The 23,516-nt window shown below is 40.7% G+C and overlaps 2 protein-coding genes across 7 annotated transcripts in view; one reads left to right on the top strand and one right to left on the bottom strand.

Moving 5' to 3' along the window:
- LOC146321499 (neuronal acetylcholine receptor subunit alpha-7-like) overlaps nt 1–3,465 on the bottom strand; it is a 20,078-nt gene extending 16,613 nt beyond the window's left edge. For 3 of the 5 annotated variants that reach the window (XM_084726690.1, XM_084726691.1, XM_084726689.1), the window contains exon 1: nt 3,329–3,451. In XM_084726690.1, the coding sequence (XP_084582816.1) occupies nt 3,329–3,385 (57 nt within the window). In that variant the 5' untranslated portion in view covers nt 3,386–3,451. Of the gene's footprint in view, nt 1–3,328 lie in introns of all 5 variants that reach the window. The other 2 variants (XM_084726692.1, XM_084726693.1) reach the window with 2 other exon arrangements.
- On the top strand, nt 1,121–21,960 carry adar (adenosine deaminase RNA specific). 2 transcript variants are annotated; one of them, XM_084726687.1, is made up of 16 exons: nt 1,121–1,348; nt 5,856–7,584; nt 8,595–8,911; nt 9,905–10,088; nt 10,293–10,495; nt 12,301–12,436; nt 12,637–12,875; nt 14,443–14,599; nt 15,870–16,038; nt 16,302–16,395; nt 16,525–16,641; nt 16,818–16,945; nt 17,074–17,256; nt 18,104–18,216; nt 18,710–18,837; nt 20,389–21,960. In XM_084726687.1, the coding sequence occupies exons 2-16, from the start codon at nt 5,986–5,988 to the stop codon at nt 20,711–20,713; spliced, it is 4,092 nt and encodes a 1,363-aa protein (XP_084582813.1). In that variant the 5' UTR covers nt 1,121–1,348; nt 5,856–5,985; the 3' UTR covers nt 20,714–21,960. The 2 variants fall into 2 exon arrangements, with proteins under 2 accessions (XP_084582813.1, XP_084582814.1); XM_084726688.1 differs by lacking the exon at nt 1,121–1,348 and adding an exon at nt 3,329–3,463.
- The last annotated feature ends 1,556 nt before the right edge of the window (nt 21,961–23,516 follow it).

Consider the following 23,516-nt stretch of genomic DNA (forward strand, 5'->3'; position numbering starts at 1 on the left):
TTCTGTGTAAACACACCAGTGACCTACAAGGAAACGTTAAACATTTGTAAATCAGTTTAAACATCAGAAGGTTTTAAGTTATTACAGTCCGTCATTTTCTAATTTAAAGCAGCCAGCAATTCTTGAGAGCTGCTTTGCTTTCTACAGTAAATATCTAAGAATCTGACATCTGTACATTCAGAGAGTAATGCTGACACCCACTGGATATATTAGCAAAGTGCTGAATTTATCTTGCCAGACATAATCTGTGGTCTCTTAAACTCAATATATTAGAAACACATTTATTGTGAGTCCTAAAATCTCCCAAAAAAAAAAACTCCTTGACTTGTTTTAGGGTTGCGCAACAAGGTACCTTATCGCATGGTCAGAATTTAACTGAACAAACCCTGTTATGCTCTGTCTGGTGTTATTATGAGCTGATGGCATAGACTGTAAACACATTTATCTGCCCTTATGACACCTGTATGACACCCATACATTTAGGAACACTGACACTGTGTCAGAGCAGTCTGATTTTTTAAATTTTATCTTATTTTATCATTACTAATAAGTTATCTGTTTATTGTTGTTATTTGTTATTTATTATCAATTAAAACTAGTAGGTCTAGCCTAGGTTAATTGATAGGACAGGGTCTTACAATCAACCCCCAGTCCTATCAGTGATATGATCAATAACATCCTCAGGTGAGTAAATGCTATGTTATTCTGGTTTAGAAGTCTGAGGGTAGAGTGGGTCTCCATCTCAATATAGTGTCACTCACATCCATTAATGAGGGTTACCAATAATGGCTGTGAAAAATTGCTTTTAAGAGAGCTGCCAATGCTGGAAGTCCTTAAACTGTACATGCAAAAGAGGTCAGTGTTTGCTGACAATCCAAAGACAACAAACAGGCCAAAAAAACATGGCAAGAAATGACTGAATGCTGAGTAAAGACTGAGACTGAGACAGGTGGACACAGGTGCTGACTGGTAACTTAGAGAAAACAGAAAACCCTCTAAATTAACTCAAATCAGAGATTTTGCAAGCTGTTAATATGTTGGAAGTTTGTACACAGAGAAAGAAACGTTGCTCGAGAAGAACACATGTTATTTTAGTGGAACAGATTACAGTTGGAAGATGAAAACTGTTCCCTTTTGTAAAGACATCCATCGCAAAAGGACGCATCTGAAACATATTCGAACCTTGCCGATGAGGCTGCGTCATCCACATGCGACGCGTAGCGGTTTGTGTTGGTCCCAAGCGATAAGCGTCACTTCTTCCCGCACCAGTTCTTTGATTGTTTCTATCGCCGCATTAAAATATTGCATGCCGACACCAGCCCACTGAGGCGTATCGCCGCAAGTTAAGGTAATCAGTCAGATTGATTCGGGTTATTTGGGGCATTTCATATGGCCTGGGTGGAGAGTAGTTTGTGTGTTCTGCTTTCACAGACAAGAAATTGTCAGTGCTGCAGGCAGTAGTTGGAAATGGTGCAGTGCCAGTGCAGTCTGCTGCTACCAGTAATGAGCTAGCAGGCTAGCTGGCTAACCGCTAACATTAGCCGGGGGACGAACGATGCTCAGTTGGCTGCCGCTAGCCTAGCCTACTTTGTCCTTTAATATGGCTTTACTGTAACTTATTCAGAAAGTTAAAAATCTGAGTATTCATGTCTCACAGGTTTGTTAAATATTAAGCATCACACTTAACCTGTAGCTGATAAAGTTAGCCTTTTAGCTGTATGTTCCTTCTAAAAAATAATCGCTGTTATTTGAAAAAAATATGACAGAGAGGACTCTCATCAGTTACCCTACAAAGTGATCAATCGCCTTAAAAAAATCTTACCCTTTCTGAAATGTATCCATTTCTTTTGACTCACTTCAACCGTAATCATAAATTGATTCAAAGTGTCAAAAAGTATGCATCTAACTTGTACAAGGAATGATGTCTTGAGAAGAAATGTTTTCTGAGTTTTCTTGGTGTTTTGTTTTTGTATGCTAACGTAGACATCCTGTCAGACTTCTGACAGTTTGAGTTTCGTCCAGATAAAGCTAACAATGAGGCACAAATTTGAAACTGACTGCAGACATGTGTCCACTATTTTGTAATGCAGCTTGATACATTTGCACCTGGAAAAGATAACCGACTGTAAAAAGATATTCCACCGTAAACATATGTATACAAATTGCTGTGGAGTTTAATGGAGCACAGATTTCAATGAATTAATTATTAAATTTACTAATTCATAATTAAATATGCTAGAGTAATAATTCTACTGTAATTGGCTGCAATTACTAAACTAATTATAATTGAATGAAACGGAACTCAGATTTGATTGAATTGAATGAACACACTTAGAATTCAATATGCTAATAATTCTAAAGTAATTATGCAATTACTGAGTCACAAATGCTGGGAAACAACTTGCACAAGTTTAACTTTGACATAGCCCTATGTTTGCGTGAGAGCATGCTTACATGCTGTTGTGCTTTCTAAATTAAGCTGTGTGAGTACAGCAATGTTGTTAGAAAATTGCTGAAAAATGGGTTATGTTATGTTTTTTTAGGCACAACGTGTGTGTGGTACTCATGTGTTTAATAGTGACCTTCACCCTATAGTACTCCTGCGTTATTTCTTTACCCATGCTGTCACAATCCTGTTACAATATCTCAGCGTTTTGCTGTGATATTTGTATCTCCCAAAATGTATTACATTACTATCATTCTCCCTGCTCCGTTTTATTTTTAATGTGAGAATCTGATCTGAGCATGTGATGTCTGTCTCCTCTGCCACAGTGTACTGTATACAGCATGCGTTCAGGAGAGGATGTCCTTGTAGCTCCACAGTAACACACTGCTGGCACATTGATTGTTTGAGTTGGACCATATAGAGTGACCTCTTTAGGCATGTGAATTAAAAGATAGCCACAGAAGAGCTACAGTTGTGTTACTTTTTAATACTCCATTGACAGCTCGTCTGTGTTTGTGTACATCAGTCTGTCTGCCCTGTCAAGGATGTGCTGTGCGCCTGTGCAGGTCACGTGACCGACAATAGAAACTTAACTTTTCTTAGGAAATGAAACGAAACTTACTCTGTTTCTGTTCCCTGCTGCTTTTCTTTTCCTACATGCGTCAGGATTTTCCCTTTTCTTTCTGGCTGTAGCATTTAAGCAACGCATTTTTACAGCATTTATAAACGAGCGACAAACCTGGCGTCCACACTGTGGAAGCTGCAGAAAAGATCTCACTCATCCAACAGCGGTAGATCCTAGGCGCTGGAAAACGTTTTTATCGTTTCACAAAACAAACAATCCGATAGTTTAACCGTTTTTAATCTACAGCTGGCGCTTACCTCTAATTGTTGCTCTGTGATTTGTGTCGCGAATCTCAGTTTAAATCGTCTGATCATCGAGAAGCTGCAGGAGCAGCAACGTTAAATCTAACCTCTTTATTTTCATCGCTGCCTCTTTCGCTTCAGCTACAGTAGGTGAGATCCTCGACACTCTGTGAGCACGCTGGACCATGTGATGCTAGTTTGGAGAATGTTTCTGTGCTGCTTATACTGCCACATGGTATAGTTAAAAATCATACAGTGATTCGTTTGACAGATATTGCTGGAATTTAGAGAATTTTCAACCCGTTTAATCAATCTTTAAAATAGTTTTTAACAGTTGACAAATCGTTGAGTCATCAATATATTGTTGCAGTTCTTATTTCGGTTAATCGTGCAGCTCCATGTGCAAGGAATATGTAGCATGTACCAGGTTTCATTTCTGCACTGCTGAGTGGACAATAGACTCAGTAGGTTTCAGTGATGGAAGAAAGGGTCACTTTGGGCATCAAACTCTGTAATGGTGGTGTTTAAATATGTCTTGACATGACAGCGTTCACTGTGCAAAAGAGTTGATTCATCAGTTGTCTGCTGGGTAGTCTTGTCCATGCCTCTGCCCAGGCTGCAGACAGAGAGGAGCATAATGACAGTGGATTCAGAAAAACACAGAGTTGTTATTTTGGCTGTCAACTGTTGCCTCGCATCAGGGTCAAGATGAGTCAGCTCCAGCCCCGTTTGGGCCCTGGGCTGCCGGCCTTGTCGGCCCCTATTACTTTGATGAACCAACACTATGGTGTTCTCTATTAATGTGGCGGTGGCGTTCGGGCCTGCTCAGCTCTATGCTGACAGACCAGTGATGCTGACTGGGCCAGAGGGCATGAAACCTGACTCAGTATTGGGTGTCCCCTTGTTGTCAGTCTCACTGATATAGACATTATTGAGTGTTGTCAGATATGACACTCGAGTCAATGTTTTGTTGTACCATAGGAGGATATTGGAATTCTGGACTGTGCAGTTCAGGGTGTGCGTTTCTACTAGATATGTTCATGATCAATCATTAATCGTGGTTAAAAATTTAACTGATTAAAAATGTATTAACTGACAATGTAGGTTTTGTGTACTGTTTCTCAGGAGCTCACAGATTTTTCTCACAATTTGATTTGGTCTGGCTTGTGAGTCTAGAAATTGCAGTTGTTGCTTCCCATTTGACATTTTTTTTGAGTCATTTGTGGGAAGAGGTCAGGCAGACAAGAGCAGCCGTTTTGAGTGAGAGCCTTATTGTTTATTGTAGGGCTGCAACTAATGTTTATTTTAAGAGTCAGTTAATCTGTTGATTAGTTTTTTTGGTCAATAAAATACCAGAAAATGGTGAAAAAATCAGTATTTCCCAAAGCCCAGGATGACCACACTTGGTAAAACATACTGTTACACTCTTGTCACTGGAATTAAGAACAGTAGGATCAGTTTTCCAGAACCTGAGATGACCATCAAAATGTCTTGTTTTGTCAGCAACCCAAATATGTTCAGTTTACTGTTATAGAGGAGTATAGAAAACAGAAAATATTAACATTTAAGAAGCTAGAATCAGAGAATTTAAACTTTTTTAAACACAAATCCATAACCTATTATCAAAACAGTTAGCAGGTAATTTAATTGCAGCCATAGTTTGTGGTTTGTGCTCTGTGAATTAATGTTTCACGTAACTAATTTGCTGCTAGAGTTGTTTAAATAAAGCTTAAACTTAGAGAAAGGCATGAATTTTGTATTGTAATTATTAATGATTAGTTGAATATTGATTGGTAACATGATCAACAATTGGTCAAGGAAAATGCACAAAATTTGCAAGCCATATTTCTATTCAGTGAATGTTTTCATGTGTGTGTTTGGAGGAATAAACCTTGCTTGCTTGCTTTTCTGTCCACGGCTTGTAACTGACAGGCAGCCCTTTATGTTCTTATGTCCTTGAAACTTTTTGTCTGCATCGGTGTCTCACTTTTCCTCTCCGGTATGGATCCAGATCTAGCAATAATTTGTAAGGCCAGAAATAAAACAGAATAGTCACAAGAAGGTCTGAATTATTAATCACCATCCTTTTACCCTGGGATTAAGTTACAGTGTGTGACTGGGAGAAACAGTATGTCACCCTGCAGTATCCTTGTAAACTGTCTAGGGTATAATCTGGAGATATACACAGCAACAATGACAGTGTAGGCCTAAGTTAGAGCTTATCTACTGCACATAACCATTATTTTTGCTATAATGACCAGATATTTCATTGTATAATTTATGGTGCATTTCAGAAAGGCAAGAGTTTAGGATGATGTTAAAAACTATGTCCTTAGAGGTGGTGTAGATTCACTGACTTGTCCAAGGACACTTGAGCAAGTTGGAGGTTTGCCAGCAGGGCCTGAACTTGAGTTATTGGCTGGAACAACATTTTCTTTCCCCCTACCGGCTGCTCCTCATTTTTTCACCACTCAATTATCTTACTATTATTCATTTCTCTTTATTAATATTCCCCTGAAATTGTCCTACGTTTGTCTTTCAGGTGCTTTCACTGTGTTTTTGGCCTGCCCTGAATTTCCATCAGGGTCTTCTGTTTATGCTAGACGACGGACGCTCATACGGAAGCTGCACAGCCAGCTGCTCCGGCCCCCTTCAAACTCGACCCCTGCGCTATGAGCAGAGGTAGAGGAGGGCCTTCGAGAGAACACTTCCACAGACATCCACCACCGGACCTCCAGGGCAAGGAGAATTACTACAGAACTAGCCCAGCCAGACTCTACCCCAGACCCAGCCCACAGCAGACCCCATATTCCAGTTACTACCACAACCCCGCCCATTGCGTAGTGCCCATACAGCCCGGAACTCCGCCTGTCATCCCCTCCGCACCACCCTATTCAAACCACAGTAAAGTAGCCCCTCAACCAGCAACCCATTACAGTTCATATAGTCCCAGTCCTGGTCCCAATTCATTTCAGTACCAGCAGGTAGAGTTCCTGAGAGGACAGAGCTCTGAGGCACCGCAGTTCAGAGCTAGTCCACGTGGAGGTGGAGGTGGAGGGGGAGGAGGAGTGGTACCTGGAAGGCCACCTAGTTTATCATACCAGCCCCAGGCAGGCTATAGTAGATATCCAAACCCCAGCAGTACCCCAAGGGGTAGAGGGGGGTACAATCAGGACCAGAGTTTTGGATACTCACCCAGAGCCTCGCGAGGCACGTCTGGTCCACGACACCCGAATCAAAACCAGTTACAAGGCAGAAACAACAACCAATACTCCAACAGGCAATGGCAAACAGACTCTCTGTGTGAGGATTTCCAGAATTTCTCCTTTTATCAAAACCGGCCCAATAGGGGAGCAGAAAGGTTTGACAGACATTCTGCACCCAGCAGCTCAGCAAATTTGAGCTCTACTAAAATTAACATCACTCTCACTCCCGATGTCCATGAACAGGTTCACAGGACTTTGGCTGCTTTGAAGCCAAATGAGAGTGTGTCTGCAAGATTTTTAGCCAAAAAGCTGCGTCTTCCCAAAAAGATAGTCAACCAGGCACTGTACTCTTTAGAGCGCTTGAAGAAAGCCTCCAAGCACGGACTCCTCCCTCCCGAGTGGACTCTTTACAGAGAACCTCTCCAAGGCGAGGACAATCAGGACCCTAAAGTACAAAGTCTCGTTTGCAATCCTGAAGCCAAGGTTGAGCTAAAAACAGAAGCAGCAGTAAACTTGAGAAAAGCCAAAGAAGAAGACTCTGACACAGAATCCAGTTCTTCTAACTGCTCCTCTTTAGAGTCATCTGACTCAGAAGAATCACAGTCACCAGCTAAAAGTCAGCACCATCCCAGCACTACCAGCTCCCCTGATCAGGAACTGAAGCTTCCCACAATGGCAGAGCAGAAGGAGCTAGTTCTGCAGTATCTCCTGCAAGCAAGGGAGGCAACTGCTCTCGTCATAGCGAAAAATCTGGGCCTTAGGACTTCCAAGCAGGTCAATCCTACCCTCTACGCCCTGGAGAAACAAGGTGAAATCGTCAAGAATGGAGAAGTCAACCCTCCCACCTGGGAGCTCTCCACCCACCGCAGAGAGAGGATGGAGAGGAGCATTAAAGCTGCGCAGAGCACCCCAACTGCGGGGGTTCAGATGGAGACAGAAGCCAGTAGACATGAGGAGGGAGGAGGATCTGTATTTGCGCCGTCACCACCACTACCACCTATACCAGGCCTCGAGCCACTGCCACTTCCAGAGGGTTGGATGCCAGAGCAAAGTCGTAGTGAAGCAGTAAGTAAAATTTTGCTTTGTATTTACTTAATCTTAATTAAAATAGTTAGGATTATTTGAAGTGGGGTTGTATGAGGTACTTATTTATAGTCAGCGTGTTACCTGCAGTTGATGGAGGTTGGCAGACTCCCACTTCAGAGAGGCATAGAAGAGTACCAGCTCTGACGCAAAGCACTGAACAGCTGTGAACAGGTTCTGCAGCAAAACATATGTTTTAGCCACCTAAAAAAAGGCCCAACTTCAGAAAATCAATATCAGTTTAAAGGTATACACTGCAACGTTGGTATTTGATGTCCTGGGAATGAGACACAACAATAAACTCTCATTTTGGTGCGTTTGTGAACAGCTCAGACAAATCCTACTGATTCTACCTTTAAGCGTACACCATATTTAGTATTTAGTATCTGCATGTTTTACCATGCCATCAGACTGCCTTTTCCAACAGGAAACGTTATGAATGAAGTATCCATCAGTTGCTGGACTATGGCTTCCTCAATTAGTTAGTCTGTGTATGTTATTGTTTGACTTTTGTGAATCTAAACTAACCTTTTTAAACACAGACATCACACAATTACACAAACACACACAATTTCTTGGTAATCTTAACGTTTCCTGAAGAAGCAAGGTAGTGTTTGGCACAGCTTCACCCCCTTACAAGGTGCACTCAGAAGAGAAAAGGGGCTTAGGGCAAAACTCCTTCAATACTTGTAGTACGTTGAACAACTTTATTTGCAGTTTTGGCCCTGGCCAGATGTTCCTGATGCAGGCCAGAGCTGAAACCTGTTGGTCAGTTGTTCAGCGTTCTACAAGTGTTTGCAGGAGTTTTGCTGCTATGTTAACAGGCTGCTGGCTGTGGCCATGTATTTGCTTGACAGAGACATGACTGATTGTGTGTGAATTGTTTAACTATTCCTTTATGAGAAAAAAAGACAAATCAACCCTGGAAGATGTGATTTAGTCAGCCAAAGTTATCAGCCCTAAATCTTTTGCCTCTACTGTTCCCTTTTCAGTCCCAATCCACCCTTCAGCCCCCCTCCTCTACCGTAAGTAAAGAAGAAGAGAACAATGAAGGACAGTGGGCCACTGACGACATCCCAGAATTCCTCAACGCCATTCGTAGAGAGACAGATGCCGGGAAACTGGCAGGAGAGCAGGTGGGAACTGTAGCTGTGTCGCTGGCCGCCCCACCTCCCCAGAACCTGCGGGCCAAATTGCAGGAGGTGAGGCTGAAGAACCCTGTCAGCGGCCTCATGGAGTACGCCCAGTATCTGGGCCAGAACTGTGAGTTCCTGCTCCTCGACCAGTCAGGACCATCTCATGACCCAAGGTTAGTCACTAAGTTCAAGATGAAATAAGATAATCATTAATTTGTTTCACAGCAGTGTTACAGAAGCAAAGTGGATAGCAAAATAGAAAGAAGCAACAATAAAAAACAATAATTAGTAAAGTAATATAAACGAGAAATATAAAAAATGGGAACAATATAAACGAGAAAATATAGGAAATGTAAAAAATAGGAACGATGTCAGATTGTGAGATGTATCTCTAGTTAAATTCCATCTAACAACAATAACAATACTTACCTCACTAAGTGGATTGATTATTGACATTAAATACAGTGTTTTTGTTAATTTGTTATTAATCACCAACTATTTTGATAATGGATAGGTTTGGATATTTTTTGCACATTTAAGAAGCTGGAATCAATTTCCTTACTTGCCTGTGACAGTAAACATAATGTCTTTGATTTGTGAACAACAAAAGACATTTGAGGATGTCAACTTTGGCTTTGAGAAACACTGATCAACATTTTTCACCATTTTCCAAACAATTCATCAAGAAAATAATGAACTGATTAATCAACAATGAATTTTTATTTGCAGCTCTAGTAGACTTAAAATTTCAGAAGATGAGAGCACTTATATCAAAGCGGTAGATTTTGCGGGCAGAGGCTTTGAATTGAGGTATCAGAAAATAAGAAGTTGGCTCAGTGCGTCAAATGCAAAAGCTTAGCACTAGCTCTTACAGGCTTGAGGTGGTGAAGTGCTGTCCGTTTGTTTTTTGCCTATGTGATATGCATACGTTTTTATTCTTCCACCCACTTTACTTTCTGTAAAGCACCTGGTGACAAATCTATCGATTCAAACTCTGCAAGAAATAAGTCTGCCTTAATGAAGAAATATGATGCTGCCAATTAAGAATGAAAATTACTTTGCTTGTCATGCAACACAGCCGTCTCAGAAAATTGTAGCTGCTGAATTAATCAAGTATTGACAGATCACTGTGTCTCATCTGTGCATTTTTTTTCTCCCTCTGTCAGATTCCGTATGCAAGTGATGCTCAACGGGAAGTTGTTTCCGGTTGCAGAAGCTTCCAGTAAGAAGGTTGCAAAGAAGGACGCCGCTGCGGCCACCCTGCGCATTCTCATGGGTGAGATGCAGGGCGGGGATGAGGGAGGTACTGCCGGTATGGATCAAGTGATGGATCTACTCTCAGACACGAGTGTAAGTTTAAATGTGTGGAAACAAGTCCCCATCAGCCATCTAAAAACTGCATAGTCTAGCCTAATCTTGCTTTCAACACCTGAGATTAGTCAGGGATTTAATGTGAGTAGAGAATACAAGATATAACAGCAAAGTATCAGCTGTTTTATTCAACAATAAACAGCCTTAATTGAAATATCTTTTATGTACTCCGCTCTCTTCCAGGGGGCAGCTGAAGGCATGGGGGGAATGTGTGGGACTGGTGGTGTGGAAGGGATGGGGATGGCAGAAGGAGCTCGCCAGCCTCTGTCCCGCTCTCTGCCTGGTGGGAAGAATCCGGTGTCTGTCCTGATGGAATACAGCCAGCGCAGTGGGAACCCCATCGAATTCATCATCACTGGACAGGCTGGGCCACCACATGACCCAAGGTACTGGCTCCTTCACCTCCTTCTGAATCAGTCCTCTCTGATGCCGTTCTCCCATTCCGGCTGCAAGTCCCTCTGTGGGCATAGATTTCTTCCTCAGGGAAACAGTTGATCTCCTATTTCTGGTTTATCTGTCCCCAGTCAGCTGACAAAGACACAATACAATCTCTGTCCTTTCAGTCTTCACTTCTCTTTCTGTTTATAATCCATCCCTTTAGGCAGCTGGCTAGGAAATACAAAACAAACTTCTGTTTTCATCCAGTCACTTTGTACAAAAGCTGCAGGCATCTCATAACTAGTACATCATAGGCTCTACTATGATGCTGTTGTGTTCCCTAATTTATCTAAATAATAAGTCAGGAATCCCTAATAGTAACTCACCAAAGTGTGATATCACCTATAATCTCAGTTACAAAAGCAAAAAAAAAGTTGGGAAAAGAGTTTGGCTGTTGAGATATTGAGACTGAAATATTGTTTAAAATGCTTCACAGGTTTTATCCAACCAATCATTATTTGCAGAAACTGTTGAAAGACATTCATGTAAGTCATACCAAGGGTATGCTGAACTGGTCACTGTTGTTCCTCTTAGTCACTTCTCATGTATTGTCAGGCACTAACTGGTTACTTGTCCTTGAACACACAGCTGTTCTCCCTTTGGAAGAGCAATTTCTGATAACACAATCACAGCCTGACCTTCAGGTCCATCCTGACCCAACCTCCTCCTCCTAACCCTTTTAAGATAGATTTACATTCTTGACTCGTTATCAGTTCCTTTTACACTCTGTGTGACTGTGTACTGATCCTTTGCAAAGCTCTATTAAAACACCACAAAGACAATCTTGGTCTTCATGCCTGTTTTCATTTTCAGATTTTCCACCACACCCTAAAATAATATCACAATATTTAAAGTTAAATTGTGATGATGATATTCTTAATGATATGACAAAATACAGAAAATATTTCTGGTTTAGAACTCATGATAGCTGTTGAGCTGTCCTTGTGGTATTTTTGGCTCTCCTCATACTCAAACACACACTTCTGCTTGAGTTGGTGAAATTAGTTTGTTGTATTGCCTCTTTTTGCTCTTATGGTCTTCTTCGATTCTTATATATTGGGTGGTGGTTTGTTTTACGTCTCATCTTTTGTAACCAAACCACTTTGACACTACTGAAGTCACTGGGGCTGGTTATTGATAATCAATACCTCAAAATGAAAGAAAAGGTACTGAATGGAGTATCAGTCTCCCTTTAAGGGTGCTGGTATTGAACATTTTTAAACAACACCCAGCCCACAAGTCATTCCTCTTGTTGGAACAAACTCTTCTACTGTGGAGCTCATTTTCATTTTCAGCCCCACTTGATGATACTGTGTGAAACAGTGTGATGCCTCTATTAATAATTCATAATATAGCTGTTATTACAAAACGAATTTCTTTTAGAGATGAAAATTATAACTGTGTATCATGAGCGGTATGATATGGTACACCCCTAGTTGTACCTTTTGTGGAGAAAAGCTGGTTCATTTATTTTTGTTTTGACCATATACAAAACAACCGTGGTGTAAACTGCCATGGATTTATTACTGATCATACTTTATATTACTTTGGAAAATGTAATGGCACAAATATCCGTTCACAGTTCTGTATGATCAATACGTTTATCATTTTACTCCAAACTTGAGTCCCTCTGGCATGTTTGTGATTGTAGACTCAGATGATGTACACAAAGTTTTGAAAAGTTTTGTTTCAGTAAGTGTGATTCAAGAAAAAAATATGTATCTTCTTTTCACCATCTTTGTCCTGTGTTCAGGTTCATGTACAGGGTGAAGGTTGGAGAGAGCTTGTTTTCAGAGGCCTCAGCTCCAAGCAAGAAGGCCGCCCGCCAGCTGGCTGCAGAGGAGGCGGTCAAAGAATTAATGGCTGACGGAAGACTGCAGCTTAACAAGGTGAGGAGCAGAGAATAACTCAAGTTGTTCACTTGGGAGGTCTCCATGTCCCCCAAATGAGTGGAATGACTTCAGAAAAAGCAATAGATCGCTCAGACTGAGAGAAATTATGATGTTGCCTCTTGTTGCACTGTTCTGTGTGCTCAATACTGTTCTCATCTCTCTTTTCCTATTCCCCCACTCCCTTCTCTTTCCTCCAGCCCCAGTTGCCCCTGGGCTCTTCCAGTGATAGTGATGGCAGTGGGACTGGGACTACATGTCCCTCTTTGCCCCCGCTGACTGCAGATGAGTTGCGAGCAGCACACGAGGCAGGAGTTGGGGACCTCATCAACCACCTGAACAACAATGCAGTGTCAGGTCTCCTGGAATATGCAAGAGCCCGGGGCTTTGCTGCTGAGATCCGTCTGGTGGGACAGTCTGGGCCACCACATGAGCCTAAGTACGTGTGAACTGTATGAATGAAATTAACATGTATGCGCTGGATAAAAAACTCTTGCTGTCCTGGTTACCACATGCTTGGAAAAATACGTTCTGGCAAAAACAATTTCTATAATAATTTATAATTTATTTGATCTCTTTTGTTCTAGGAACACTTGATGTGATAAGGAAAATGCTCAAATTAATATTTGTGTTTACCTCTTGTTGGTTTTAAAATAGCCATGGTTTCCACAGGCTTAAGGTGATGAGAGTCCCTGTTGTGGAAACTGAAAATCAGTCTGGGATAAGTGAGAAATGACATCCAAATATCACAGTATTTCAGCTCTTTAGTCAACTTTGTTGCTTGAAAGCAAAAGTCATCACCATCATTACACCAGTCTGACTGAGGAGAGGAAGTCTCTCTTCAGTTTATATACAACCCTGATTTATTCAAGGTACTTTATTGTCATACCAGCTCACCTTTACAGTTTATGGTACGAAATTGGTACTCGGGTCCGGGATTGAGCTATAAATAATTAAAAACAAAGTATTTAAAGAGCGCAAGTAAGGCAAGAGAAGAATATACACAAGGCAATATACAAGTAAGACTCTAATAGATACTGTGTTAAATTTAAAAAACAGAATGAAATCTTTTGCAAACGAACTATGATACAACTTCCAGTGTTCCAGAGCCCCTGTACTAATATGCTTTACAATCAGGTGTTTCACAAAGTGAGGAAGATCACCACATTCTCGCTTGTGAACGACTGAGCCTTTTTCACAATGCCTCTTTCATACTCAATCATGACACCATCACCTCTTAGTAGCTGGAGTGTTTACATGTGGTGTACAGGTGTTTTTGAGCTCCCCACAACTTTCTTAATCTTCTTTTGTCCCTGTCTCAACAAGTTTGAAACAAGTTGCTGGCATTAAATTCAGAGTGGGCACATATTTAAAAAAAAATCATTGCCGTTTTTGAAGTAAACCATTAATATATCACCTTTGTACTTTTTTTTTGGTTGAATATATGTCAAAAAGGATTGGTAAATTATCAGATTATTATTATTATTATCACTGTTTTATGTTTTGCAGTGTTTCACTTCTTTGGAATTGGGTTTTTTGTATTTTGAGATAACACACATTAACTGTAGCCAACAACAGGATGCACATGATTTCACTCAGGGTGTAATTCGACCTGTCCTTTCGTGGTCATAACATTTTCTTGGCTAAAGAAACATTGTTCTTCTCTTATCTTTGTATGTCACAACATCTTAAACATCCACCGCCTGCTCCTCAAACACCTCCACACACACAGTATCTCCTATTGTTGTGCAGATAAATTATTAACATTCTTAGAACACATGCAGAGGAGGTGATTTGAAGCCCCTGCCATACTTCACATTTTTATAATGAGTTCTTATATTTAGTTTCCCAACAACTTAAACATTGTAATTTGGTGGATATACAGTATAGATACATCTAGTCATACTAGCAAAAGGCATGATCACGGTGGAAAAACACATGAGGAATTTCCCTCACAGCCTGTCAAATCCCTGTCTCATTGCCTCTCTGTTTGTCCACCTGCTCAGGTTCACCTACCAGGCCAAGCTGGGCGGACGCTGGTTCCCTCCAGTGTGCGCATCCAACAAGAAGCAGGGCAAACAGGAAGCAGCAGATGCTGCTCTGCGGGTTCTGATTGGTGAGGCTGAGAGGGCAGCCCGCACTGGAGAGCTTATCCCAGCTGAGGTACTGACTCTTTGATGTTTTCACATTTTCTGCGTGCACCAACATCAAAAGAGCCCTCACCGGCTCGATATGGGAGAAGATAGTAGGTAATGGCACGAGAGAAATTACAGAGGCATGGCAAGAGGTTGTGCTTACCTCATTACCTGTCTTGAAAGATTGAGCTTCAGTTACATTACATTTAACACTTGCCTGTAATTAACAAACTGATTCATTGACAAGTTAGGAGCACGAGTGTCCACATGCACAGTTAGAATAACCTGTAACCTCAGTTAAAACAAGTCAATCTTAAGTAAATAATTCAACATATTTGCTGCTTCACAGTAAATTAAAAGCTCTTTTCATTGGAAGACTTTAGCTTTGTAGTAACTATAGGAACCAGTTACTTTGTTTACTGTACTTTCATTGTATTTAAATCCTTATATATAATTACATATATATAAAATTCATAAGACAACTAAAATCATCAAAGAAAGATCAGAGGTAGTAATAAAGGAAGAATAAATGGCCAAGACAAAGCAAAATTAAAAATTCTGAATAGGTATCATTAGGATTTTATCAATATTCATACGGATTCTCTTATTAATGCTACTTTTTCCATTTGATACAACTTTTTTATGTGAACTGCACCTTTTTTGTCTACTACAGTTCCAGTCAAAAGTTTTTTCTTCATTTTTATTATTTCTCTGCATTGCAGATTAATACTGAAGACATTAAAAGTATGAAATGTAGAATTATATGTTATTTTGTAGTTGGACAAAAATGTGAAATGTATATTTCTATAGGACTATGCACACTGTCTTCTGCACTTGTAATCAAAGATTTAATAACATCATTGTTATTGAATATTTGATTGCAAGTACAGAGGACATCTTTTTTATTGTCACCCTATGGTCGTCTCATACACACCTGTTGACCTACCAGTGTGCAGATATTGTTTGCTCTTTGATATTTTAGATTCTTCAAAGTAGCCACCTTTTGCTTTGATGAAATATTTGCACACTGTTGGTATAATCTGTACCATTTCTTATATAAATAAAGAAAAAACAATGAGTGAGAAGTGTGTCCAGATTTTTGACTGGTACTGTGTATACTCAGGCTGCCTGCCTTAGATATGTTTAGACAGTCATGATAATTTACTCCGGTAGTTTTTTGAGACTTATCATTGGTTTGCAGAGTCAAATACAATTCAGATATCACTAAATATGAAATAATCCTCATTTATTTTCTGCTTTGCCTGTCCTGTACTGTCCTTTATAATCCTTCTCTCTAGCTTCCAGTGAGTGGCAGCACTTTGCATGACCAGATAGCAATGTTGAGTCACCAGCGTTTCAACGCCCTGACCACACGTATCCAGCACAGCCTTCTGGGACGCAAGATTCTGGCCACCATTGTCATGAGGAGGGGGGAGGGCCTGGGGACTGTTGTCAGCCTGGGAACTGGTATATCCATCACCTTAAGTATATAACCTATGAAGCAAAGGGAACTGGTCATAACATGGTGTACAAGTAATTTTTATTGCAGCATAAAAAAAATACATTGTCACTGCATTTTTCCATGATGTGAGGACATTTTATGGATTTCTGTGCTCAGAGGCATGTACTGTCACAAAGTTAAATCAGAACTAGGTCACTGCAGAACCGAGAGGCTTTGGCATTGTTGTGTTGTTTGACATTGAATGTGTTTTTCCTTTTTTTTCTGTCAGGAAATCGCTGTGTTAAAGGGGAGGAGCTGAGCCTTAAAGGGGACACTGTTAATGATTGCCACGCTGAAATCATCTCCAGAAGGGGCTTTGTTCGGTAGAAATAGATCTTGCTCTTAATCAATGTCTCTCTCCCGGTTCTGAAAATACCCCCCGCTCTTCTCCCAGACCCACTCTGCAGGACATTATTTATAAAGCCCAACTCCACCATCTCCTTTCCTCTCAGGTTTCTGTACAGTGAGCTGCTCAAGTACTATGACGGCACAGACGACAGTATATTCGAGCCGGCAGAGAAAAACAAACTGCAAATCAAACCTGACATCACCTTTCACCTCTACATCAGGTGGGAGGATCAGATGTTTTCTTTTCTCCTCGGTCACCTTCACCCACGCTCTCCTCTTTCATCCCTCTCAGATACATCAATGTTTCATGTTTGGATCAATGTGCTCCTTCCTATTTTAAACTGTATGTCATTATGGTGCGTCAGTGCCTTATGTCTCTCCTTTCTCTCATCCACAGCACGGCACCTTGTGGGGACGGCGCTCTGTTTGACAAGTCATGCAGTGAGGCGGGGGATGAGGTCGAGGGCCATCAGCCTCTGTTTGAGAATGCTAAGCAGGGCAAGCTCCGCACCAAAGTGGAGAACGGTGAGATAAGAGACTGACACACAACTGACTTCACAAATATGTATCGGTGCAGTGCATGAAAGCAAACGATTCCACTCCTTGTGACCTTTTTGTCCGTCTGTGTGTGTGTGTGCTGTTGCTCGTGCCAGGTGAGGGCACCATCCCAGTGGAGTCTAGTGCCATTGTGCCCACCTGGGACGGCATCCAGCACGGCGAGAGGCTGCGAACCATGAGTTGCAGTGATAAGATCCTGCGCTGGAACGTGCTGGGTCTGCAGGGGGCGCTGCTCACCCATTTCCTGCACCCCATCTACCTGAAATCCATCACGCTTGGTAAAACATGCTGTTACACTCTTTTCCCTGGAATGAAGAACAGCAGGGCTGCAACTCATAATTATTTTCATTGTCAATTAATCTGTAAATTATTTTTTCAAATAATCGATTAGTTGTTCAGTCTATGAAATGTCAGAAAATGGTGAAAAATGTCAGTATTTCCCCAATCCCAAGATGACCCTCAAAATGTCTTGTTTTGCTCTCGACCTCAAGATATTGAGTTCACGATCATAAAAAAGTGAAGAAACCAGAAATATTCACATTTAAAAAAGACTGGAATTAGAGAATTTTGACTCGACTTGTTTATTTAACAGGGACCCCGTATAATAAACATGAACTTCAGTACTTAGACAGATATAGCTAAAAACGAATTTTCACCCCAGTCCCTGGGTAGGTGAAACAAAACACAAACAGCACACACATTTCATCCAACGGGCATTATAAAATAAAGTAAAAGTAAAATATTGTGCACTATGTACATTGTATGCATATAGAATTTTCAAAAGAAGTGTTTGATCAGTTAGTAGCAGTTCATGGAAATAAAATTAACAATAATGTTCTCTGTTCTGCTTTGATGACCTTTTTGGCATCATGGAAGAAGAATAAAAATTTGAGTTTCAAGTTTTGATATAGGATTTAAATTACTGCAATTAATTGATTAATCTGAAAGCTGTTATTTAATACAATAACCAATACAAAATCAATTGGAGCAGCTCTAAAGAACAGATAATGTGACACATATTCATGAGGGTTCCCCGCAGTGAAATTTGATGACTTTCTACTTTTACGTTGCTTCTTGTCTCAAATTTCTGTCCTACAACGTGTCTTTGCTGTTCTGGTCTGTCAGGCTATCTGTACAGCCACGGGCACCTGACTCGTGCTGTTTGCTGTCGACTGGCCAGAGATGGTGAAGCGTTCGCGCAAAGTCTCCCTCCTCCCTTCATACTGAACCACCCTGAGGTAAGTTTTTGGCAATGTCACATGTGGACATTAATCAGGACTACTGAGGTCATTCTCACTAAATTAATCAATTAAGGTGCCAATGTTCCTATTTGTGCCTGCACAACTGTTTCTTCACTGCTCATCTTCTATAAATTTGGCTCATCCATCAATTAGTAAAAAGCAGGTAGGTCGCTATTGTAGCGGCGGGCGAAATGCCTGAAAATACAGCAGCTGGCAGTCGACCAGAATTCAGCTTGTTCCTTGTTTTGGCCTGCGTTTGAACACTTTCTTGGCTTTCATTTACACATCAGTGACATTGGTTGATTCTGCCGTCGCTAATCGACAGACAGCATGACGCAGCCGTCACACTGACACATGCCTTACACAACTCAAGTTACACGCTCTGTTTGGAATTGCTGACTCACGCTGGAGGGCGAAATTAGCCCGATTGAACAAAATATGCTTTCTCTCTCCCCCTTCCCTCCTCCCACACCACCTGGCTGGACCGTAGGTGGGCAGGGTGAGTGTGTACGACTCCACTCGTCACACGGGCAAGACCAAGGAGTCCAGTGTGAACTGGAGCTTTCCAGACCAGCACAGCGTGGAGGTGCTGGATGGGACCAAAGGCAAACTGGATGGGTACGTAACCAAACCAAGCTTTGATGTTCCTGATAGCAACAAACGTGTTAATCAGTAGCTTTGGATTGGCTGTATAGAGTGTTTTCATGGCACACAAAATCCAGAGGTGAGCCACGTTGCTGGTATGCTAACAACACATCCAAACTCATAACTGTTCATGATTATTTGATGCCTTCAAAGTAGGTCATGTTTAACAAGAAGAGTTCATATGAATGCCCTCCCCTTGTGGTATTCACAACCTGTAATACTGAAATATTCTGAAAGGTTCAAGGTCATGAGTTTGATTTGAAAACAGTTATTGTTGCTCAAAATGTTCAGTCTTGGTCAACCAAATATGTGCTTTTAAGAATAAACTAGTTTCCCATCAATTGACTTTGTTAATAAATTGGTTGAAGAGGGACATTTTAATTATTTATGCATTTATATGTTTGTTTGACACCGTACACATTTTAGCAGTTTGATCCAAAATGTTCTGCTAATTGACTGTTAGACTTGATCCTTAATTTCCATATTTAGTTAAATGTTCAAAATGTATTGATCAATGTATAGATCAATTGATCACCTACCTTGGCTTTTACAACACACATCGCAGATGAGCTGATACTGTGCCTCTCTCACCATCCAAACTCCAGCTGGTTGTAGGCTTTCAGACCCTTGTAACATTTAAGGTCTTAAGCTGTGTATGGGCTCTGCGAAAAAATCAAGTCCTTCACTTTACTGGATCGGAACTTGAAGGCAAAATTGTCAAGTTGGCATTCAAAGATGAAGGAGCCAGCTCATATTGATCTTCATCACTGCCAACCGATTTTAATTGATTCCACGTTTCCTTGAACTTTTCTATGCGTCTGGCTTACTGACCTAACCCTAACTGTGATATTGCTGCAAATACTCTATAGTCTGTTGTTGTCCACTCAACTACTTATTATTTAAGGAGTGTAGTGCTGTTATTGAGTGTTTTGGTCTTCCTCTGGTGGCTAACAATAAGTTTGAATTGATTTGAATTTAAATAGATTTACCCAGTGGCTCAATGTGCCTCTAAAATGTTCTCCCGAAATGTTTTGTTTTTTCATCTGTGAATTATTGATCAATGTGACACCATATCATTATGAATAAATATCCCTTGAATTTGTTCCCAGGAACATTATTTGAAGACACATACTCACAATCAGTTGTTATAATTAAATTTAACTTCGTACTCTGTGTCCCAAATAATCCAAAACTGTTGGTAGCACCACATCCTTGGATAAGAAGTATGAGCTGTGGCAAACTATGAATAAATATTTTATAAAATACAGCATACACATACTGGGGGAAAAAAAAAACCTTTATCCAATTTTGGATAATCTCAAGTGTTGTATTCAGTAAAACTGTCAAATAACCTCCAGCCTAATTAAATTTTAATTAAATCACCCAAAACAGGAGCAGCAGGCAGCTAAGTAAGCTAAATAGGAAACATTGCATCATTAGAGGAAAAAATGTGTCATACCTGCTTGCCAGACAATCTATGTTTTCCGTAACTGTCTCACTAAGATCTCTCTGTTTTCCCACTAGGAACAAACTGAGCGTGTCCAGAGTGTCCAAGTCAAACCTGTTTGCTTTGTTCCACACTCTGTGCCAGCGGTGCGGCCGCACTGACCTCCTCTCGCTGCCGTCGTACTCCCAGGCCAAGATGTCAGCCATGTCCTTCCAGCTAGCCAAGCAGCAGTTCTTCAGAGCTCTCAGCGTCCACGGTTACGGCGCCTGGATTGGCAAGCCGCTGGAAGAGAAAAGTTTTGAGGCCGGGGAGGGAACAGGGAACAATGGAGCGAGTTTACCCACAGGATACGGCAGCAGCAGAAACGGGGGAGCGATGGAATATAAGCAAGGCGAGGCGTAGAACAGTGCAGGGTGCATCATTAAAGGGGTAATATAAATATGTGTGGGGGTGGGTGGGGAAAAGCACAAGGCAGGGGCAGATTAAAGGAGTGGATGTGAGGGTTAAAAAAAGGACAATCAAACAATGTGTAGCCAGCGGCCACAACTGTGTCTTCTGATGGTGGAACATGGTTAAAGGCTGCAGAGGAAGAGCGATGGGAAAGGACAGAATACATGAAAAGGGCAAGCCTGAAGGATGAGTGGGGTCACAGAGAGCGAAGGAGAGATCCATGGGGTGTACAGAATAATGTAAACACTACATGAAAAAGGAATTAGTCTGAAGTCGCCATGGTAAAAACAAAAAAAAAAACACTGCTACAAATCTGGGTTGTATTTTTTTGCAAAACGATTACTGTTTGCCAGCTTCCTTTATACTGTTTATAACTGTTAGGCGGTTTCAGATTGTTTTTCCCTTTGTCATCGTTGTGTTTGGCATCTGCTGCCATTATTGTTCCACTGGTCTGCTTGATATGTGAACTCGTTTTTGCAGGTTATTTGACCATTGCAATTGCGTTTTGGACCCAGTTGATTTGGCCTCTTCAGACCACTGTTTGTTGTCCAATTTTGCCATGAACGCTCGAGTAGCTGACAAGTGCTGCTAATTGGCATTCAACCCAATATGACCCGTCATTGTAGCAGTGCTTGTGGTTGTGATTACATTAATTTAGAGTTTAAGTCCTCTGTCATGTAGTGCTTATTATTATTTTTTTCTGCTCCCTGTGTTCCCCTGCATAGAAATACAGGCACTTCTCAGCAAGAATCCTTTTTTGTTTTGTTTTGTTTTGTTTTTTTGTTGAAAAATGCACTTTGCCGAGTTAGTTGTCATCATGAGTAAACTTGGAAATTAGCCCTTGCTTTGCACAGTCCCAGCTCATATTGTACACAAGAGGCTTTCACTGTACATAACAACATTAGCTCCATCTTTTCTTCCGAGCAGCGACTAACCAAACATTCACCGTCCAACATTTGAGGTTTCAGCTCTTGTACATACTCTGAAGCCTTCAATCAGGCCCCTTCTCTGAGAAAATTTAAGGTTAGAGTCCACCCTCAGCTGTCCATGCATCCACATGTTGTTGCTATGGTCACCATTAGCATAGCATCTGTCCATGTGCCCCTTTGATCAGAAGCAACATTCCTCTGTGCTTTTGTGCTTTTAATATAGAAATACTGATGTCATGACCTCCAAGAAATACAGTACTTCTGTTCTTATGCCGTGTTCTTGTTCTTGTGTGTTTTTGTCTTTTTTTTCTTCACTTCTGTCGATAAGTTTTACAGCAGCTGGCCATGTTGGCAGCAAGTCCTGGAAAGTTTCAACTGTCCTGCCTGCATATTGTTGTTTTTTGTACATCTCAATATGAAAAAAGGCTTTTAGGTTCTCTTGCATGGCCAGTTCTGGAGGACTGCTAAGTGAGGACAGTTTTGTTGTCTACAGAGAGCGTATAGTATTCTATTTCTTGATTTGGTTACATGTAGATGGATGGTGCAATATATACATCAGGTATATACAAATACATGAACACACAGATGTACAGTGGGGTCCAAAAGCCTGAGTCCAATGAGAGAAACTCATTAATCTGAAGCTCACACAAATGTCGGTTAATGTTTTTTTTTTTTTATTAATGTAGTAAAGTCTTGTTATTGTCCACTGCACTCCTTCAGAGTGTGTCAGAGAAGTCCTGTCATGTTAGTTTGTCTCTCTCACTGTGTTCGAGCTCTGATAACTACAGATGAAAGCCAAGTCAAAGTCAGCACTGATGATACTTCAGTGGGTTTGATGTGGCTTTGATGCATGTGCAGAGCCGTTGTTTTGCTCAGAAATTAATCTTGTTTCAAACGGTTTTGAGCTTGAAGTGATGATATGCATCTATAGAACAGACCAGCACCATAGCTCACTCTCATACTGCAGACTGAAATTTTAGGTTTTGGGGACTTGGTTACGTTCTTCAGCAGTGATACACACTACCGTTTAACCCTTAATTAAGAGTTAGTCCTGAAAACAAGTGGACAGTTTCTCAGCAGAAGTCTTTTGTCATGTTAAAAAGGACACTTATAATACACAATATAGCAAAACACAATTTTGTTTTTAGTATTTATTGTATTTCTTTACAGATTATTTTGTTTTAATTAAATGAGCTTGGATAAGGAGGAGAAAATTTGTATTACTTTGTAATTTCCGTCATTAAAATAAACTGTTCATCATAGTGGACTCAGACTTTTGGACCCCACTGTATGTAAAAATGGATGTTTGAGAATCAGGCTGTATATAGGTCTGTGTGTGTATGTATATGTATAGGTTTAATGTATATATTTTGTAAATCATCTACAATTGCTTTTCTATATTTTTTTTCCTGATGTTTTAATTAAACTGCAACGGAATATGCTGTTTTTTACCAATGACGTTTGGAAACTTAAAAACAAAAAACAATAAAATTAGTAGCATTGTCAGTGGAGTCACGAATGTCTGGTATTTTCTTATTCTCTGTGTCTGTTAGACTGCATCTTTTATTTATTCATCAGCTTCTTCTTTCTCCAGTGGAGTACTTCCTACGCCTGGGGTTGAGGTACTGGGGCTTTGACATTTTGGGAGGGTTACAGATATTTAGTCTGTCAGAGCTGCTATTTAGTTTCTCTAAAATGTCTTAGTGTCTCTGCTTCTGCCTCCTCGTCCATGACAAAGCTTTGGTTATGGAAAAATAATGACTGTAAAGAGACTTTCTTGAGCTGAAAGTTTATTTTTTTACAGCAGGGACTCCTTTCCTCAGGGT

Source organism: Lutjanus erythropterus, chromosome 9 (genome assembly GCF_056507025.1).
Source record: "Lutjanus erythropterus isolate fLutEry1 chromosome 9, fLutEry1.hap2, whole genome shotgun sequence".
Taxonomy (NCBI): domain Eukaryota; kingdom Metazoa; phylum Chordata; class Actinopteri; order Lutjaniformes; family Lutjanidae; genus Lutjanus; species Lutjanus erythropterus.